At 38.0% G+C, this 15,138-nt stretch overlaps 1 protein-coding gene across 1 annotated transcript in view; it reads left to right on the top strand.

Moving 5' to 3' along the window:
- TXNRD2 (thioredoxin reductase 2) overlaps window positions 1–15,138 on the top strand; it is a 41,672-nt gene that overhangs the window by 3,113 nt on the left and 23,421 nt on the right. Inside the window, exons 4-11 of the mRNA XM_019506976.1 lie at window positions 649–793; window positions 1,126–1,200; window positions 2,253–2,331; window positions 3,440–3,502; window positions 4,138–4,208; window positions 9,271–9,290; window positions 9,702–9,793; window positions 12,399–12,573. Coding sequence (XP_019362521.1) covers window positions 649–793; window positions 1,126–1,200; window positions 2,253–2,331; window positions 3,440–3,502; window positions 4,138–4,208; window positions 9,271–9,290; window positions 9,702–9,793; window positions 12,399–12,573 — 720 coding nt within the window. The remainder of the gene's footprint in view (window positions 1–648; window positions 794–1,125; window positions 1,201–2,252; window positions 2,332–3,439; window positions 3,503–4,137; window positions 4,209–9,270; window positions 9,291–9,701; window positions 9,794–12,398; window positions 12,574–15,138) is intronic.

Raw genomic sequence — 15,138 nt, 5'->3', positions numbered from 1 at the left:
CATCTCAGGGTCAACGCTTGGTAGTCTGGCGCCCAGCTGCTGCCTCTCTACAATCCCATTGACTTGTCTTGCCCCTCGTTTAGGAACACTGAGGCAAAGAACTCATTGAGGAGTTCAGCCTTGTCCTCCCTGTCTGTCACCAATTGCTTTTGCCCATTCAGTAGTGGTCCTATTCCACCCTGGGCCTTCCTTTTACTCCCTATATATCTGAAAAATAATTTTTTGTTATCCTTAACTTGGGATACCATCCTCAGCTCTATGGTAGCTTTGGCCTTTCTAACTGCCTCCCTACACCTGCAAGCTGAGGAGGTATACTCCTCTTTAGTAACCTCTCCCTGTTTCCACTGCTTGAAGTGCTCATGTAGCACTTAAAATTGTATGATAAATTAAAAGCTGGAAATGCAAACATTTAAATGTGTGATTGTATGTAATTGGTATTACTGTATTCTAGCTCCTGTGTACATTGAGAAAAATGTAAGACGAGATATTTTCACTTCTGCTCTTTCGGAAGAAAAGTGGCTAACATGGGCAGAGTTAGAAATGGGTCTACAGCAGATTGTTAAAGTAGAAGTGATGTGTGGGATTTGAACTCATGTAATTAGTTCTGGAAATCTGCTACATTTTGGGTTTTTTTTTATATATTTCTAGGAACCTCATGGGGACTTGGTGGAACTTGTGTCAATGTTGGCTGCATTCCCAAAAAGCTTATGCATCAAGCAGCACTTCTTGGGAGTGCTCTTAAGGATGCCCGGCACTATGGCTGGAATATATCCCAACCCATTCACCATGACTGGTAAAAAATACTCTACCTGTCCATTTTGTGTTCTGTCACTGCGGAACAAAAGTACCAGTGTTGTCCCCTTGATCTTCACTTTGCAATGAACTGAAGAACAAGAGAGCTGAATTTCATGCAGGCAGATCTTAGGCTCTTCTTTAGAAAAGTCAGACCTCCTAGTCTAACTGGGGATATACTGTATGTGGCTTTGATTTGGCACTTTATTTTATAACATAAGGGATGTTGGAACACTCTTAGCTTCCATCAGTAACCTGTGTATAAGTCCTGGAGTGGTGATTTCAGAATCGATAATATGATGATTTAATGCTTGATGTGTTGTTTCTTAATAGGTCTACAATGGCTCAAGCTGTTCAAAATTATGTCAAATCTTTGAACTGGGGACACAGAGTGCAACTACAGGACAAGTAAATAAACCTCTAACTTTAGCCTTCTTTCATGTAATCAGGCAGCTTTTCTACCTTTTTTTTTGTAGTTCTGTTAATTTATCTTTGGGGTCACCAGTAGAAGTTAATATCTTTGTAAAAACTGAAACTCCTCTTCCTAAGATAGTTGAGACCAAAGTTAACATTAAATAAATGAAAATGTGTTCTGCTTTTCCCTTTCTTTGCAAAGGTGGTTCAGAGTGGCAACTAGACAAAAGCTGTACTGCAGAGCAGTTGCGTCTCAGAATAAATTTTGAAGTGCCACAGTGCTTAAATTAGGACAATATTGGGAAATCCTTCTGCTGAGGTGATAACTCAGTGTAGCATTGATAATATTTGGAAGGCACATTGCAGTAACTTTGTTATTTAAGGGGTTGTGGGAGTGAGTAACCAGAGAATCCTTTGTCTGCTTTCGTATTAGTATTAGATAGATTATATCTAGGTTCCTTTAAGAGAATTTCAGATTTGTCCACCCATTAGCGAGCCTGTAAATAATACAGCATGATGTACTAGAAAAGCTGAGTGCCTGGTTAATGTGATTTTCAGTGCAGAAGAAGCAGACAGCAGCTTTTCAGTCCTCAAGCTTTTCTCATGATTAGCTGGATCCTGGCAATATTTCCCATATAGTGAAGGTGAAGTTAATAGATAATTTAGGAGATGCCTAACCATCAACATAGGAATCACAAAATTAATTTTCTGTGCAAGTCCTCAAGCATGCCTTATTGTGAAATCATTATATTGTACCTGTCATCTGAGGAGGTCGAAGTTTAACAAGCATTAAACCTTGCAGCACTATTTGAGTTCAGTATTATGCTTGCTCTGTAAATGAGTGAACTGTGATGCAAAAATTAAGCAAATTGCCCAAAGTCACATAATACGTCGGTGATGAAGCCAAAAATAGACCTTTTGCTTGCTCATTTTGCTCCAGTTACTGGCTTTTTTTTATGCTGGTTGTTGTGTTCCTAAAGTAAAAATTTGCTGATTGAATGTAATCTCCCTTTTACATTTGTTCGCTGTGTAATTTTTTTTAACAGAAAAGTGAAGTATTTCAACCTCAAAGGCAGTTTTGCAGATGCGCACACAATCCATGGTTTAACCAAAGCAGGAAAAGGGGTGAGTTGCTTGGCTGGTTACTATAGCACTTGGTTTGAGGCAAGGAACTCTAGGCCCACATCTGTCATGAGTTACAAATCCACTGACAGATAGATTTTATTTAACAAATGTTGCTCCATCAGCCAGAAACCTTCTTGGGCAGGAAGATTAATAGCACTTCTCAGTTTTAAAGCACAATCCATTCAGTGTTCTCAGAGGACTCAAGCATTTACTATATGGACTCTCAGGCATCATAACACTAGTTTCCAACCTCTGAGTTATCCTTACTTTGTAGATGAGAACCAAACTACAAAACGTCACCAAAGTGTTTAAGCCAAAGTGCGCACTGTTAGCCTCAAGGTCAGTGGCAGATATAGAAAGAGGACCCAGACCTTCTCAACCCATTGTGCTCTAGCTATTAGATGGACTCTTGTTTGGTTCCTTCCATTTGCAATACTGGAAAAAACATAGCTATCTGTCTTTCTTTTTGTAATACAAATGTGTGCACAAGAAACAAGCATTCTAAATATTTTGCAGTTTGCCTTTAAGTTCCTGAGAGAGAGAGGCTGATGGCCACTTCTGCCCCATTAGAAGACCATCTCAAATTAAATAAGTGCACTGCGATTATCCAAAATGACTAGTGCTTTTTTTGTGTCTAGCTCTAGACACTTTCAGGGAGCCTTTTCTGAAAACCAGGCCTCTTTTGAAATGTCTTGATTTTTGGCACCCAAACATTGCTAGTCAGCTTTTGAAAGTCTTGTTTGTCTGTACTTATATTCCTAGACTTAAATTAAGTTAATCATATTGATTCCGTACAGTGCCATTGGTACACAGATACTGCATCCAAATTGAACCTTCAGGGTACTGGCAAGGTAAAGGCAAGGTACTGAGGCAAGTGTAGGGGAATTATCTTTGTGCATTTGGGTTAACAAATGTTGCAGATGTCTAAATATTGCTGGTTAGAGCATGAGCCATATTATACAGAGCCGATGTTAATTCTAGCTTTCTCTGTAATCACTCATTCATACATAATTAAAAACTATGATAAACCAGGAGAATAAACTAGTATATTCATTAAGAGAACTTTGTTGTTGATTGTTTGACTTAGACTTTATATCTTTGTTTGTAGATGACTCTTACTGCAGAAAACATTGTTATTGCCACTGGATTAAGGCCAAAATATCCTACAGATGTAAGTTATATCTGTCTTGTGACATCTACAAAAGCTTTACTGTCTGTGTCATAGTGTACACCGATTGGTGGATTTCATGAAGCAAGGCATGGTAAACTTCTGTGGCTAGGAGGGTGAAAAGTTGTCTTTTAATGTAACGTGTAAGTACTCTAGGAAAACAAAAACCCACTCAAGTAGAAAATAAAGGAATTTAGTTTCAGACTGAGTAGCATAAATGCCACTCAGACACTAAACTTGAAAAGCTTTGCCCAAGATCTCATCGCACCTCATGTTGTGGGGATAACTCAAGATTAGGGTCTTGTCCGTTCTAAACGGGATGATACCTTGATGCTTTATCTTCCTGGAATGTTTGTGAATTATTCAAAATTTGGTAGGTTAGTATTTGATTTTTGTCAGCCATTGGACAAATTGTCAAATATAGTAAAAGGTTTTTTTTAAAAAAATGTCCACTGCAGCCTTGTGGTGAAGCTTTAAAGTGTCCTACAAAATAAAAGGAATGCCAGTTGAAAATCAGAACTATGCTAGTGGAAAAATAGTCCCTTTCATTTAAGAACAGGTTTTCTTTAACATATAAATTCATTTTCAGGCTGTTGTACAATTTTCATGATATAGTACATCTATATTTTTTTCATAAGGTTGCAGGTGCACTGCAGTATGGGATTACAAGTGATGATATATTCTGGTTGAAAAAATCTCCTGGAAAAACGTAAGCTGCCATACTAACCCGCTATCAGAGTCCTGCTGTTTGCTGCATTCCCTTAAGAAATTACTTCTGTTACACTCTAGTTTTCTCTCTTGTGTTTCTCCTTTTTTATATATGTTTTGCTATACACATGATCATTGCTATACCAATTTTGTAATGCAATCTTGTTTTATTTCTCTGCCTACTGCAGGTATATCTTGGGGGTGGGCAAAGGAGTGGGGGAGGGTTTCTATGCCTAAATTGAATGTTCAACATAAAGCAATTACAAATAGAAGCCACAAGAGGGCAGCAAGTGCTTAGAGTTTAATCACTGTACCCTGCTGTGAGTCTTGTATGTGTATCTGTAATAAGATTTGAATATGGGGAAACTCTAGTCCAGGTTTAACTGGTTGGCGGTTTTTTATGTTATCAAATAGTGGTGCCATTTAACAAGTCAAGAAATGGAGAATGGCTCAAGTTGCTATGGGGACCATTCTCTTCATCTCTTCTTTCTGGTTGTTTCAAGCAAGAAATAATAATTTGGTGAAATAACTAAAGTTTTATAATATAGCAATTTGTTGCTCATGGTGGACATCTCATAGCAATGTTTGAGTGAAGTAAGTAGTGCAAAAGGATTCTGCTCTGTTAAAATGTAAGCCCTTTGGGGGAGGAACTGTATTTGGTGTTCAGTTTGTATAACACCAAACACTGTGGCATCCTGTGGAGTAGCCGCAGCTCTAAGGAAGTGTCACAATACAATGAACAGAAATATAAAGTGCGATTGGTCACCAGTACTCCAGCCACTTACCAGTGATTTTACTTCAAATTTCTCCCAGGACAGGCAAACCAGTTAGTGCTAGAAAAAGGTACTTGTAGCCAATCTAAAATTGGTATTTTGAAATAAAATAGAGCTGCCAATCGAAGTTGTGGCTTCTTTGAACGTAGAAAATGTGTGCTCATTTAAACATCAAATAGATAAACAGGTCTCCTTTGTACATTTTGAAAGGAAACTAAATCTGTAGTTGTTTGCAATATATCAGTCACCTCTTGAATTTTGAGAGCATGATTTATGTGAGGAAATTGGTTTTTTGTTGTGTTTTTTTTTTTTAAAAAGCTAAAAGATGTTTCTATGAAAATGTGGCTTTTGTCCAGTCGCTGTTAATGCAAGTCGTAACAGTGTAATGTGGGAGTCTAGTGTTTATATGTTGCATTCCTAAGCTTTAGTCAAAATAAGCCTTGAGGGGCTACAGTAGCATTTCTGTACTTTATCAGCCTGTGTTGCAGCTGATGAAGGAGGGAGCTGTTCGCATTCGGGAGGGTTTGTTTCTGTCGGGTTTGTTTCCCTTGTAAATATTGCCAAGGTTCAGTTTAACACCTTTTGTTGTTGTACTGATCTGGGCTTTGCTTAGTCTGATATTTTTGCTAAAGTTGCCTATCTCATGTATAAACTGCACACCTAGAGAAGTACAGAACTGATGGTCAGCAATTGTTTCAATAAGGGAGGCTTAAAACAAAAGCAAAAACCCTATTACTAACCCAGGTGTCATTAAAAGTCCCTTGTTATTTAAACACACTAAAATCCTTCACTTCCAGAGTGAGAACTGGCAATACTGCCTTACAGTATATTTCAGAACGGAGGTGTTTCCTTCCGAGTGAGATTTGATAGGTGTCAAAGGTGTGTCCTGGTTTCTAATCTTGTTTTGTTGATCCTGAAAGTGCCTAGAAACCTTTTGGCGTGGAAGAAGGGTAGTAAGTCAGATTAACAGCTCATGTTATATCTGGGCGTTGACTCAAGGTTTACTCTTCAACTAATGTAGGAGGGGAGGAAGCATTTACCTACATTTGTATAAATCCTTATTCTGCTCCCTGTGAATACCTTGCAGATGTTTCTTTACAGACATTGTGGTGTTCAGCATTTGCCAATAACCGAAGGCAATGTTGGCTTGCTGTCAGAGGAGAGAAGCATTTTCTATTCAGAGATCAGTGTCCAAGTGTGGGGAAAATTTACCTTGGGGATGGTATGCTTTAATTAGTGGGAGGTGATACCAGGTATATACGCTCTTGTGGGTTTAGCATCAACTCAACACCACTACAAAAAATGTCTGCCAGGACCCTGAATGTGTGAAAAGTGTGCCCATGTTGCAAAAAAATAAAAATAAATCCTGCAGTGTCACATGCGAGTCACAGCAAGTGATTTTTCCATTTCATTCAGCTCTGGTGAGGTCCCAGCTGGAGTACTGAGTGTAGTTTGGAGTGCCTTACTTCTACAAATACATAGAAAAGTTTGAAAGAGTCCAGAGAAGGGCAACAAACATGTTTTCTAGACTTCAGATCATGATGTTAACTATTTAGAAGTTTCCATTATTAGAAGTTTATATGTGAAAATTAGACAAATACTTTATTTGGACATTTGTCTATTCTGTCTTGAGCAAGAAGTTGACTAGATGACCTCCTGAAGTCCCTTCCAACCCTATCCTATGAATTTTCACCATTAGTTAATTAAAGAAACAATAGTGTTGTTTAAATAGTTATTTCTAAATTTGTACAAGTGTCATATTGATTGAATTGCCTGTGTGTGTGTGTGCGCGTGTGCGCATAACAGAGGATCAAATTTTAATCCTGAGCTCTAAAAAAGAATATAGTTAAATAGCCAATGGTCTGAATGAAGACATGATTATCCAAGTTCTTAGGTATTCTTGCTTTATCTTATTATATAGACAGTTTTCACTGATAGGAATACTGTTGCCTAAATAGGATGGTAAAAGCATAATTCTATATAACTCAAAATGACAGCAACGAAAAAGCCAAATGATTCTATAAAATTTGTGGGACTGTGATCCTGTTGGCATAAGATTAAGAATTTATGAGATTTAATTTCTCATTGTTATATTTTGTCGGTTTTCTAAATTGATTAACTGTCCTTAAAAATTAGAATCCTGTCTTCAATAATCAAACTACCTATAGATCATTTTAGTTAAATTTTTAAGCTCAGCAATACTAATATTTTATCTAAGGGTTTATATCCTGTCTACAGCCTGACTGCAAGTGTTAAGGACATTTTAAACGTTTCCCCGCCCCCTTCCCCCCCCACTTCATTTATTTCTGCTTGTTCTACAGTTTTAGCCTTTGTTCTTGAATAATGGCCTGAATTTTAAATTCCAGATTGTGTAACTAATGCAGGTTTTCAAAGGAGATCAGAATGTCAATCATTTTCTTATAGACAGTTTAAACATCTTGTTGCTAGGATTATTCATACTTGATAATGGGGTGTGGAAATGCCCAATGCTGTGCCACATGGGTGACCAAAGAAAGTGTAATGCTCTTCGAGTCCCTGCCCTAAGTATCTACCATTTTTTTAAGTTAGCCAAGTCTTGGTCTGATCCCCTGAGCCCACCTATTATAAAAGCTAAGTAATACTTTATGTTAACTGGACAGTTGCAAGCTCTAACTGTCTTCACAAGATTTATCAGTGTAGCTTCAGATAATAACTCCAGGCACATTCCTGTCACCCAGCTCTCATGATGGAGCTGAATGGTTGTTTTCCACGTGGCGCCCCCCGTATTATTCTGAGAGAAGCCACTTTTTGAAATGGAATTACATTATTAGTACCTGTAGGGATTAACATTGTCATTAGAATTATCCATTCTAGCATCACCTTACCTCTTCTGAAGAACTCAAGAGGTATTTTTGCTGGGCCACCCACACATCTTGGTTTTCTCTGTCCCGGACTTGTCTTTTATTGTATAATATTTGCCTGATATTTGGCAGGTGGCTAATAGCAGTAGTATTAGTAGTATTTGAGAAGATTTAAATTGCTTGATCTCTCTTAAATAGTTTAGGTGTGCTTGAATTCATATAATTTTGCTACTGGTCTGGTATCAGAGAGGTTTAATTCAGAGCTGTTTGTTCTCCCCAAATTGTTTTAAAACAGCACTTTCATAATTTAAGGATGATGAAATACTGCAAAGGGCATAGTATGCTTGTCAAACAGGTTCTTTTCAGTCTGTGTTCACCATGCAGCCTAAAATACTTGGCTGGGCTTTCTTCCCCCTTAAAATAATGGAATCTAGCTGCCTGCTATTGTAAAATCTCAGTTTTAGGTGTCAGATGCCACCCACTGAATGTTCACAGGGGAGAGGGGAAATGGACACAACCTCAATCCTTTTAAATCCCAGACGCGATTAGGGTTCCTGTGAGTGAGGTCCTGTATAAGCACTGCAAAAAACAGTCTCTGCCTAGAAAAGCCTCAAGGCCTCTACTTTTCTTGCGGTCTCACTTTGTGACTGTTTATCAGTAGTGCGGTAGCACCCAGCAGCCCTAAGAAGGATCAGGAATCCATGGTATTAGGTGCTGTACAAATACGTTGTGACAGTCTCTATGTCAGAAGCTCACAACCTGGAAGCATGTCTTGGAACCTAATCAAGGATACATTTACCTGATATAGTTGGATTTAAATTTGCAAACTTAGCCATGATTTTAGTCATTCCTTTTAACCCTGAATTACTCTTGGCCTTAGTCTATACGGTGGGACTGCTGCATGTTTAATTAACTGGTGTAGACACAGCTGTATTGGCAGAGGTTTTGCTGACCCCAGAATTATACCAACTCCCCCAAGAGACAGAAGCTTTGCCTACGTAAATCTTCTTCAGCCATCCATGCTGCATCCGTACTGGGAGTTTTGCCAGCAAGGCAACATCAGCTATGGAGAGTGATCTTTCCACACCCCTAACACGAAGTAGGTCCACAGGCAGAACTTTGTAATGTAGACAAGCCCTTACGTTTGGGGCAGGAAGGTGTGTGTGTAGCTGGAGATATGGATTCTGTCTTTCAGACTATTTGGCTGTCTCTTTTATACATGCATTTTTATTAATAAAATAAGTTCAAATGAAACCTGAAACCAAGTAGGGTATCATCTTTATATCAGAAATTGCAAGCTGCATTCTTTCTCTCCCTATCTAAAAATATCAGATGCACTGCACAACCCTGTAATCATGTAATCACATGACACTCCAAAAAATCATTTGTCAGTTGCATGAAAAAATGCGCAAATTCAATCCATTGCTTTATTCTTTCCTTTGCTTAACAGGTTGGTGGTTGGAGCCAGCTGTATCCTTTGTAAAAGCTGTAGTAATTTATGGTTACAAGTGACAGTTGTCTTTTTCTTTGAAGGCTCAGTTTTCTAAATTCTACTGTTCATGCACTGTTTACTTGCATTAGTGGTTTTGAGCTGTAGTCTCCCAAGCACTCAAGAGGCACATTGAGCAGTATCATCACAACAATACAGATCAGGTCATGATATGTTTTAAGGGTCTTAAGAACATCATTGTGAGGAAATAAATGTTCCCTGTAATACAAACATTATGGCTGTGCAGAGGGAGAGCTGAAGCGAGCTAAAAATGTTGCCAGTGATACCTTACTGATAAGAATAATCTAACGCTAGGTTTGAAAATATCTTTATTTTCGTTGTGTTTAGTAGAAATGATGTAACCTATGGTCCTTTAATTGGTACTTCACCAGATGTTTCCCTTGAGTGTGCTGGTTTTCTCACAGGCATTGGGCTGGATACCACGGTCATGGTAAGAAGTATCCCACTCCGAGGATTTGATCAGGTAAGTGTTTTTCAGATTATTTCAAATTGAAATAAGGCACAAAATTTCAACAGTGGATCTTTAACCATTGGGACACTACCCTGGAAGCTGTGGATTCCCATCTCTTGGTGTCTTCAGATCATAGCTGGGTGCTTTTCTGGTGGATATGCTTTAGACTAACATAAATTATTAGGCTCAGTACATAGGTAATCAGATGAAAGAGAGTTGCCTGGAATATATAGGAAATCAAACTATATTAACTGATGGTCCCTTCTAACCTTAAACTATATGAATCATCAGTGATAGCTGTTTCCTTGCCAAATTTTCATTTTCCTGTCCTATGTTTGATTCCAAAGCTGATTTAAAACTAAAAGTTTCAGCATTTTTTTTTAAATAAAAAGTTAAGGTATTTTTTTTTTTTACTTCTGTAATGGATGAATTATATCTGTTTAAACTTTCCAAGAAGTTCCTTCTTGGACAGATAACAAGGCTGGAAAATTTCACCCTGAAGGGTGAAGCTATTGGAAAGTTAATCATTTGAAAACAAGGGGCTTGGAATGGAAATCAGTACACCACACTATTTATAGCAGTCATTCCCATTATAATGATACTGTAGATGTGCATAATATTGGCATGTGAAAGATGATTTAGGTTTGTAACAAGCATGGACAGATGTTTTTTAAATAATGTTTTGCAGACTACTTTGCAGAGCAGCTGGAGTAAATCATTTCAAAATATGGCTCTATCTCAATAACTTTCATATCTTGAGGCACAAGGTACTAGCTAGTAAAGAGAAGGATGCATCTTTGGAGCTTTCTTATCTTTATATGAAAAGCTCTACACTGAAGGTCTGTGAGATCTTAGTCACCAGGGTATTCATGGAGATGGTCCTTTCCTCATGGAAGTATGCCTTATGTGGATGGAAATAATAAGTGGGATCAAGTTCAGGGAGAAGTGGAGGCAAAGTCGGCATTGTCACATAGCTACACTGAACTTGGTCAGTGGAGCATGGACTTTTGCTTTATTGGAATTATCCTGAATTGGAAATAAAATGCTAGGTATAAGCCCAGAACTAGCACTTAGTTCTGTGTGGGTGATTCTGTGAAAATATCTTCTCTAAGTAATAAATACATCCTTTGATAAAAACTGCAACTTGCCTTATTACAATGAAGAGCCATGACATCTTTGAATAAGCCTGTCAGTGGGATAGTTTACTACTTGACAGCAGTGTGGCATTAGTTCAGATACATTTATCAAAAATGTCTATTGAACAGGCAGCATTTCCTTTTATAGTAAACCTCTTAATGATTCACCTTTATTGCAGACATGTTACAGGTTGAGTGGCACTGGAAAGGTGTGCTCTAGTTGGGTGAGAACAAGGTTTCCAAGTCTTAACTGATTACCAGGAAAAAATGAAATTCTGATGATATTGATTGTATTGGGTGATCTGGATGTCAAATTAATAAGTAGCCAGTTATTACAAACAAAACAGGCAAACGCTCCCTTTTACTTTATGCTTTCAAAAGTCACCTTACTCTATGCATGATTCCTGAGATCAGTATCATTCCCTTGTAGATAATGAAACTGAGACACAGAGAGGTTAAGTGACTCTCCTAAGGCCATGGAGTGGGTCACTAGACATTTTGGGTTTGATGGAAACTTTGATTCATGTTGGGTGCTAGAGACCTGTTCATGTCTTTGCAGAAAATTCTGGATACATTTTAAGTGTCAGTTTGATTATTTACAGTAGCTGGTTGTAAATGGCAACGCACCAGTACATGCATGCCCTTCATGCTGTGGATCAGAAAGTTAGAACCAATATAATTCAGCCTATTTGTGTTCTCAACTACAAATTGTATCCAGGTTAAGATAAAGAGTCCATTTATTAAATTACATTGGAGTTTGGGAACATGTGTAAGACTAAGACTGATATTGGTATTTAAATACTCATCAGTAATGATTGTGACGTTTCCCCACCTAGCTGGTAACCTCTGGAGCCACAGGTCATGGAAGATCAAACAATTATGTTATTTTAAAGGGCAGGCTATATTTAGTGGATTCTACCAAATCTGGTGTAGCTGTTTTGTCATTGTACGCCTATTTCATGGTAAGTGATACTTAATTATCATTTATCATCATGGTAAATGATACTTAATTATCATTTAATAATTGATAATTAGCTTAATAATTGATCTGTTAGCTTTGGTTTAGCTTCTGTTACGGCTGGATAGGAGCACATAGATGAACCCGTTAGCATGGGTCATCTATTTTGCCTGCAAATGTCCTCCCCTCCCCTTTAAAATAGTATGATTTTTCTTTTATCCAAGAATTCTTAGTATCTTAGTACTTTGGTTTTTCTTTGCAATTTGATTGCTAATATACAAGTGATATATTCCCTTGCAACAGCAGACAAAAAGAGGAAAAGATCCCAAGAGCACATGTGTTTAGATCATTTGATCAGATTTTTCTTTACAAAACCACACTGGTTTGTGAAATAAAATCCATTTGAAGCTCTGGATCTCTCTATTGGGTTTTTATTAACATAACAGAATTATGGATTTTTGAAGATGAAAACATGCCTTGTTCTTAAATATAAAATCATTTAATTTTTTTTTTCATTTCATAGCAAATGTCCTCCTTAGTAGCAGATTACATGGAATCCCATGGTACAAGATTCTTAAAGAAATGCATCCCAACTAAAGTTGAAGAATTGGACAGTGGCAAACTTCAAGTGTCCTGGAAAAATGCTGATATGGGCAAAGAAGAAACGGATTCTTTTGACACAGTGATATGGGCAGTAGGTAAATTAGATCATTTTATTTTCTGTTTGTAAAATGCAGTGTTACTGTCCTTCATGTTGTGTGAAGATGAACAACCTGCACCTTTCATGATTAAGTGCCTGACTATTAATTCTCACTCTTATGCTTTACTTGATCAGATACAACCTAAAATTTCACTCTTCTCTTGTTCTTCAAGAGAAGTGCCATTTGCTTTAGGTACCTGTGAACTCTTTCTCATTTTCTGTCCAATACATTACCTCTGCTGCAGTGCTCATCATCTAAGGAGGTGATAGAGAAAATGTTCCTTTCTAAGAACCCAAATGCATTGTGTGGAATCTGGTAGCTAAAGGTGCTTGTGGATCTTAGCCTTCTATGAAAGAAGATTTAACTACCACAGTCTTACTTCCATTTCAGTATAGGGTGAGAGTGTGCACACAGGCAGTTACTGCAGGGTAGCTACTACTCCCTTTTACCCTGCAGTAAATTTTGCTTGTATCCATGCAAATTCTCCCAGTGGAGAGTTCAACTAGCTGTCCTCCACATTCATCACTTAGCTTGTTTGAGGGTGTAAGATGCCTGACACTGCTTTCTGCACAGAAGTGCTTTGTGGTCTCTCAGCCCCGAGACTACCTACTGGAAATCTAATCAAGAATTAAATGAAGCATCTTTTCCACCTTTATTAGGATAAATATTACTTTTTTCTGGGCCTAAACTATTAAGTAACATAGGTACTACAAGGTTTCCAGCGCACAGAATGGGAAAAAATTCTTTCTATGTTACGTCCGTCATCTGTACAACCACCCATGTCGTCAGTTTGTCTTCACTTGCTGCATTGCTTTATTTAGATTTTTGGCTCATCAGAACAGAGATGTATGATCTCTTGTTTTAGTAAGGGCTTTGCCAATATATGGCTGTATATAAATAAAAAATGGCTAAAGCCAGGAATGAAAAGCTGACTAACATAGGACATTTTGCAGACCAGAGTACTGTGTTTAATTCCTTACCCTCTTTTTTCTTAGATATTGTGTCATAAAGACTAGTGTTCTATGGGAGTAAACATGAGGAATAGAGATTAAATGACTTGCTGAAGGTCACCAAGTACATCAGTGGCAAGAATGGAAATAGGAATTGGGTCTCCTGATTTACTGTACTTTGTGCTGCTGAGGAGACCAAAGCTGACATCCATGTGGTTCTTTCTCCTGGGTTAAATCAACATTTTATATCCTTTTACATCCCTGGAACAGAAGGCAAAAAAAAAGTTTATTCCATATATATTATGGTCAGTTTTTTGTTCAGTTTACAGTTTTACACTCCTTCTAGGAGTCTGATGGGTTCCTTTAACATTCCTAGAACACTGCACACAAAAATAAGTAATTTCTGTTGCGTGATACTCATCAAAGGTGCCGGTGTTTGCCAAGACCAAAAAGGTTGTGGCATTTGACAGTTGTGACAAGCCTAAAACCTTCAGGAAAATATTCAAAAAATGAGATCATTCCATTTTTCAAAACCATGTGTTTCCCAAATACCTTATCTGATTTCCTCAAACTTTCCAGTAAAGTCCTCCCTTGAGTATGGTCACACCTGTGAAATTCCAGGTGGATTTGCTTATTTTTATCACTGTTAAAAATTCAGATGATATAATAAATTGTGCTTTAACTTTAACTATAATCTTAGAGCTAACTATTCTATTACTGCAAGTCATTTGCAGTGTAAATGTAATTCACATCTTGGGTTCAAAGCAAGACTAAGTGTTAAACAGTAGTCACATGTGAGAGATTTAGAATAACTATGCTGTTATATTCTGGAAACTGAAAACTAGTCATTTTTCCCCCCCTTAGTGTTTATGTTTGCAATCTACCTTTTAAGGATTAAACACATTAACAGTTAAAGCTGGTTAATTGATGTGTAGTTGGTATGATTCATTGTTTTTCTATGTCTCAACACACCCACGCCAGGTGTCTCAGATAATAGACTGGGAAACTTAGTGGTGTTGAGGATTTCCTGTCTGCAGATGTGCCAATTACAATGCTGATTGAAAAAAGTCAGCTTGTAGAGTTAGCTAGAACTCAGTTGCTAGAGTTAACTAGTTGTATCCTGAATTTAGAGTAAACATTTGGTTATTTAATTTTTGCAGACACCTCGTAGCAAAACACTAGGACTTTATGAATATTAAAACATAGAATATATAAAATGTGATGGGTGGAACAGAGTCCTATTTTGCTACATAAATTCTAGACATCTGTTTCTTACGGGGAATGTTAACACCTTATTCATGCAGTTTATCTGCTTTGCTAAAATTCTTATATAATAAAGGGCTTAGTCCGTCTGTCTGTCTGTAATGTTCTTGGAGCGCTCTGATTGGTTAGTGAAACAACCAATCAGAGTGTGGAGTGCCACTATGATGGAGGGCGTGGCGCTGGCCTTGCCCCCACCCCCCCCACCCCGCACTCCATCCCTGCTGTCGTGGTGGTGCTCTGCTGCCTCCGAGGAGCAGGGCCAGGGGGGGTGGGGGTGAGGCCAGTGGCACTGGAGGCAGCAATATGGGGTGCTGATGGAGGGGGGTGGAGGGGACGGCAGGGCAAGCTC

The sequence above is a fragment of the Gavialis gangeticus genome, unplaced genomic scaffold (genome assembly GCF_001723915.1).
Source record: "Gavialis gangeticus isolate Ggan-Ray unplaced genomic scaffold, GavGan_comp1, whole genome shotgun sequence".
Classification (NCBI taxonomy): Eukaryota; Metazoa; Chordata; order Crocodylia; family Gavialidae; genus Gavialis; species Gavialis gangeticus.
This window is presented reverse-complemented; position numbering and strand designations above follow the sequence as displayed.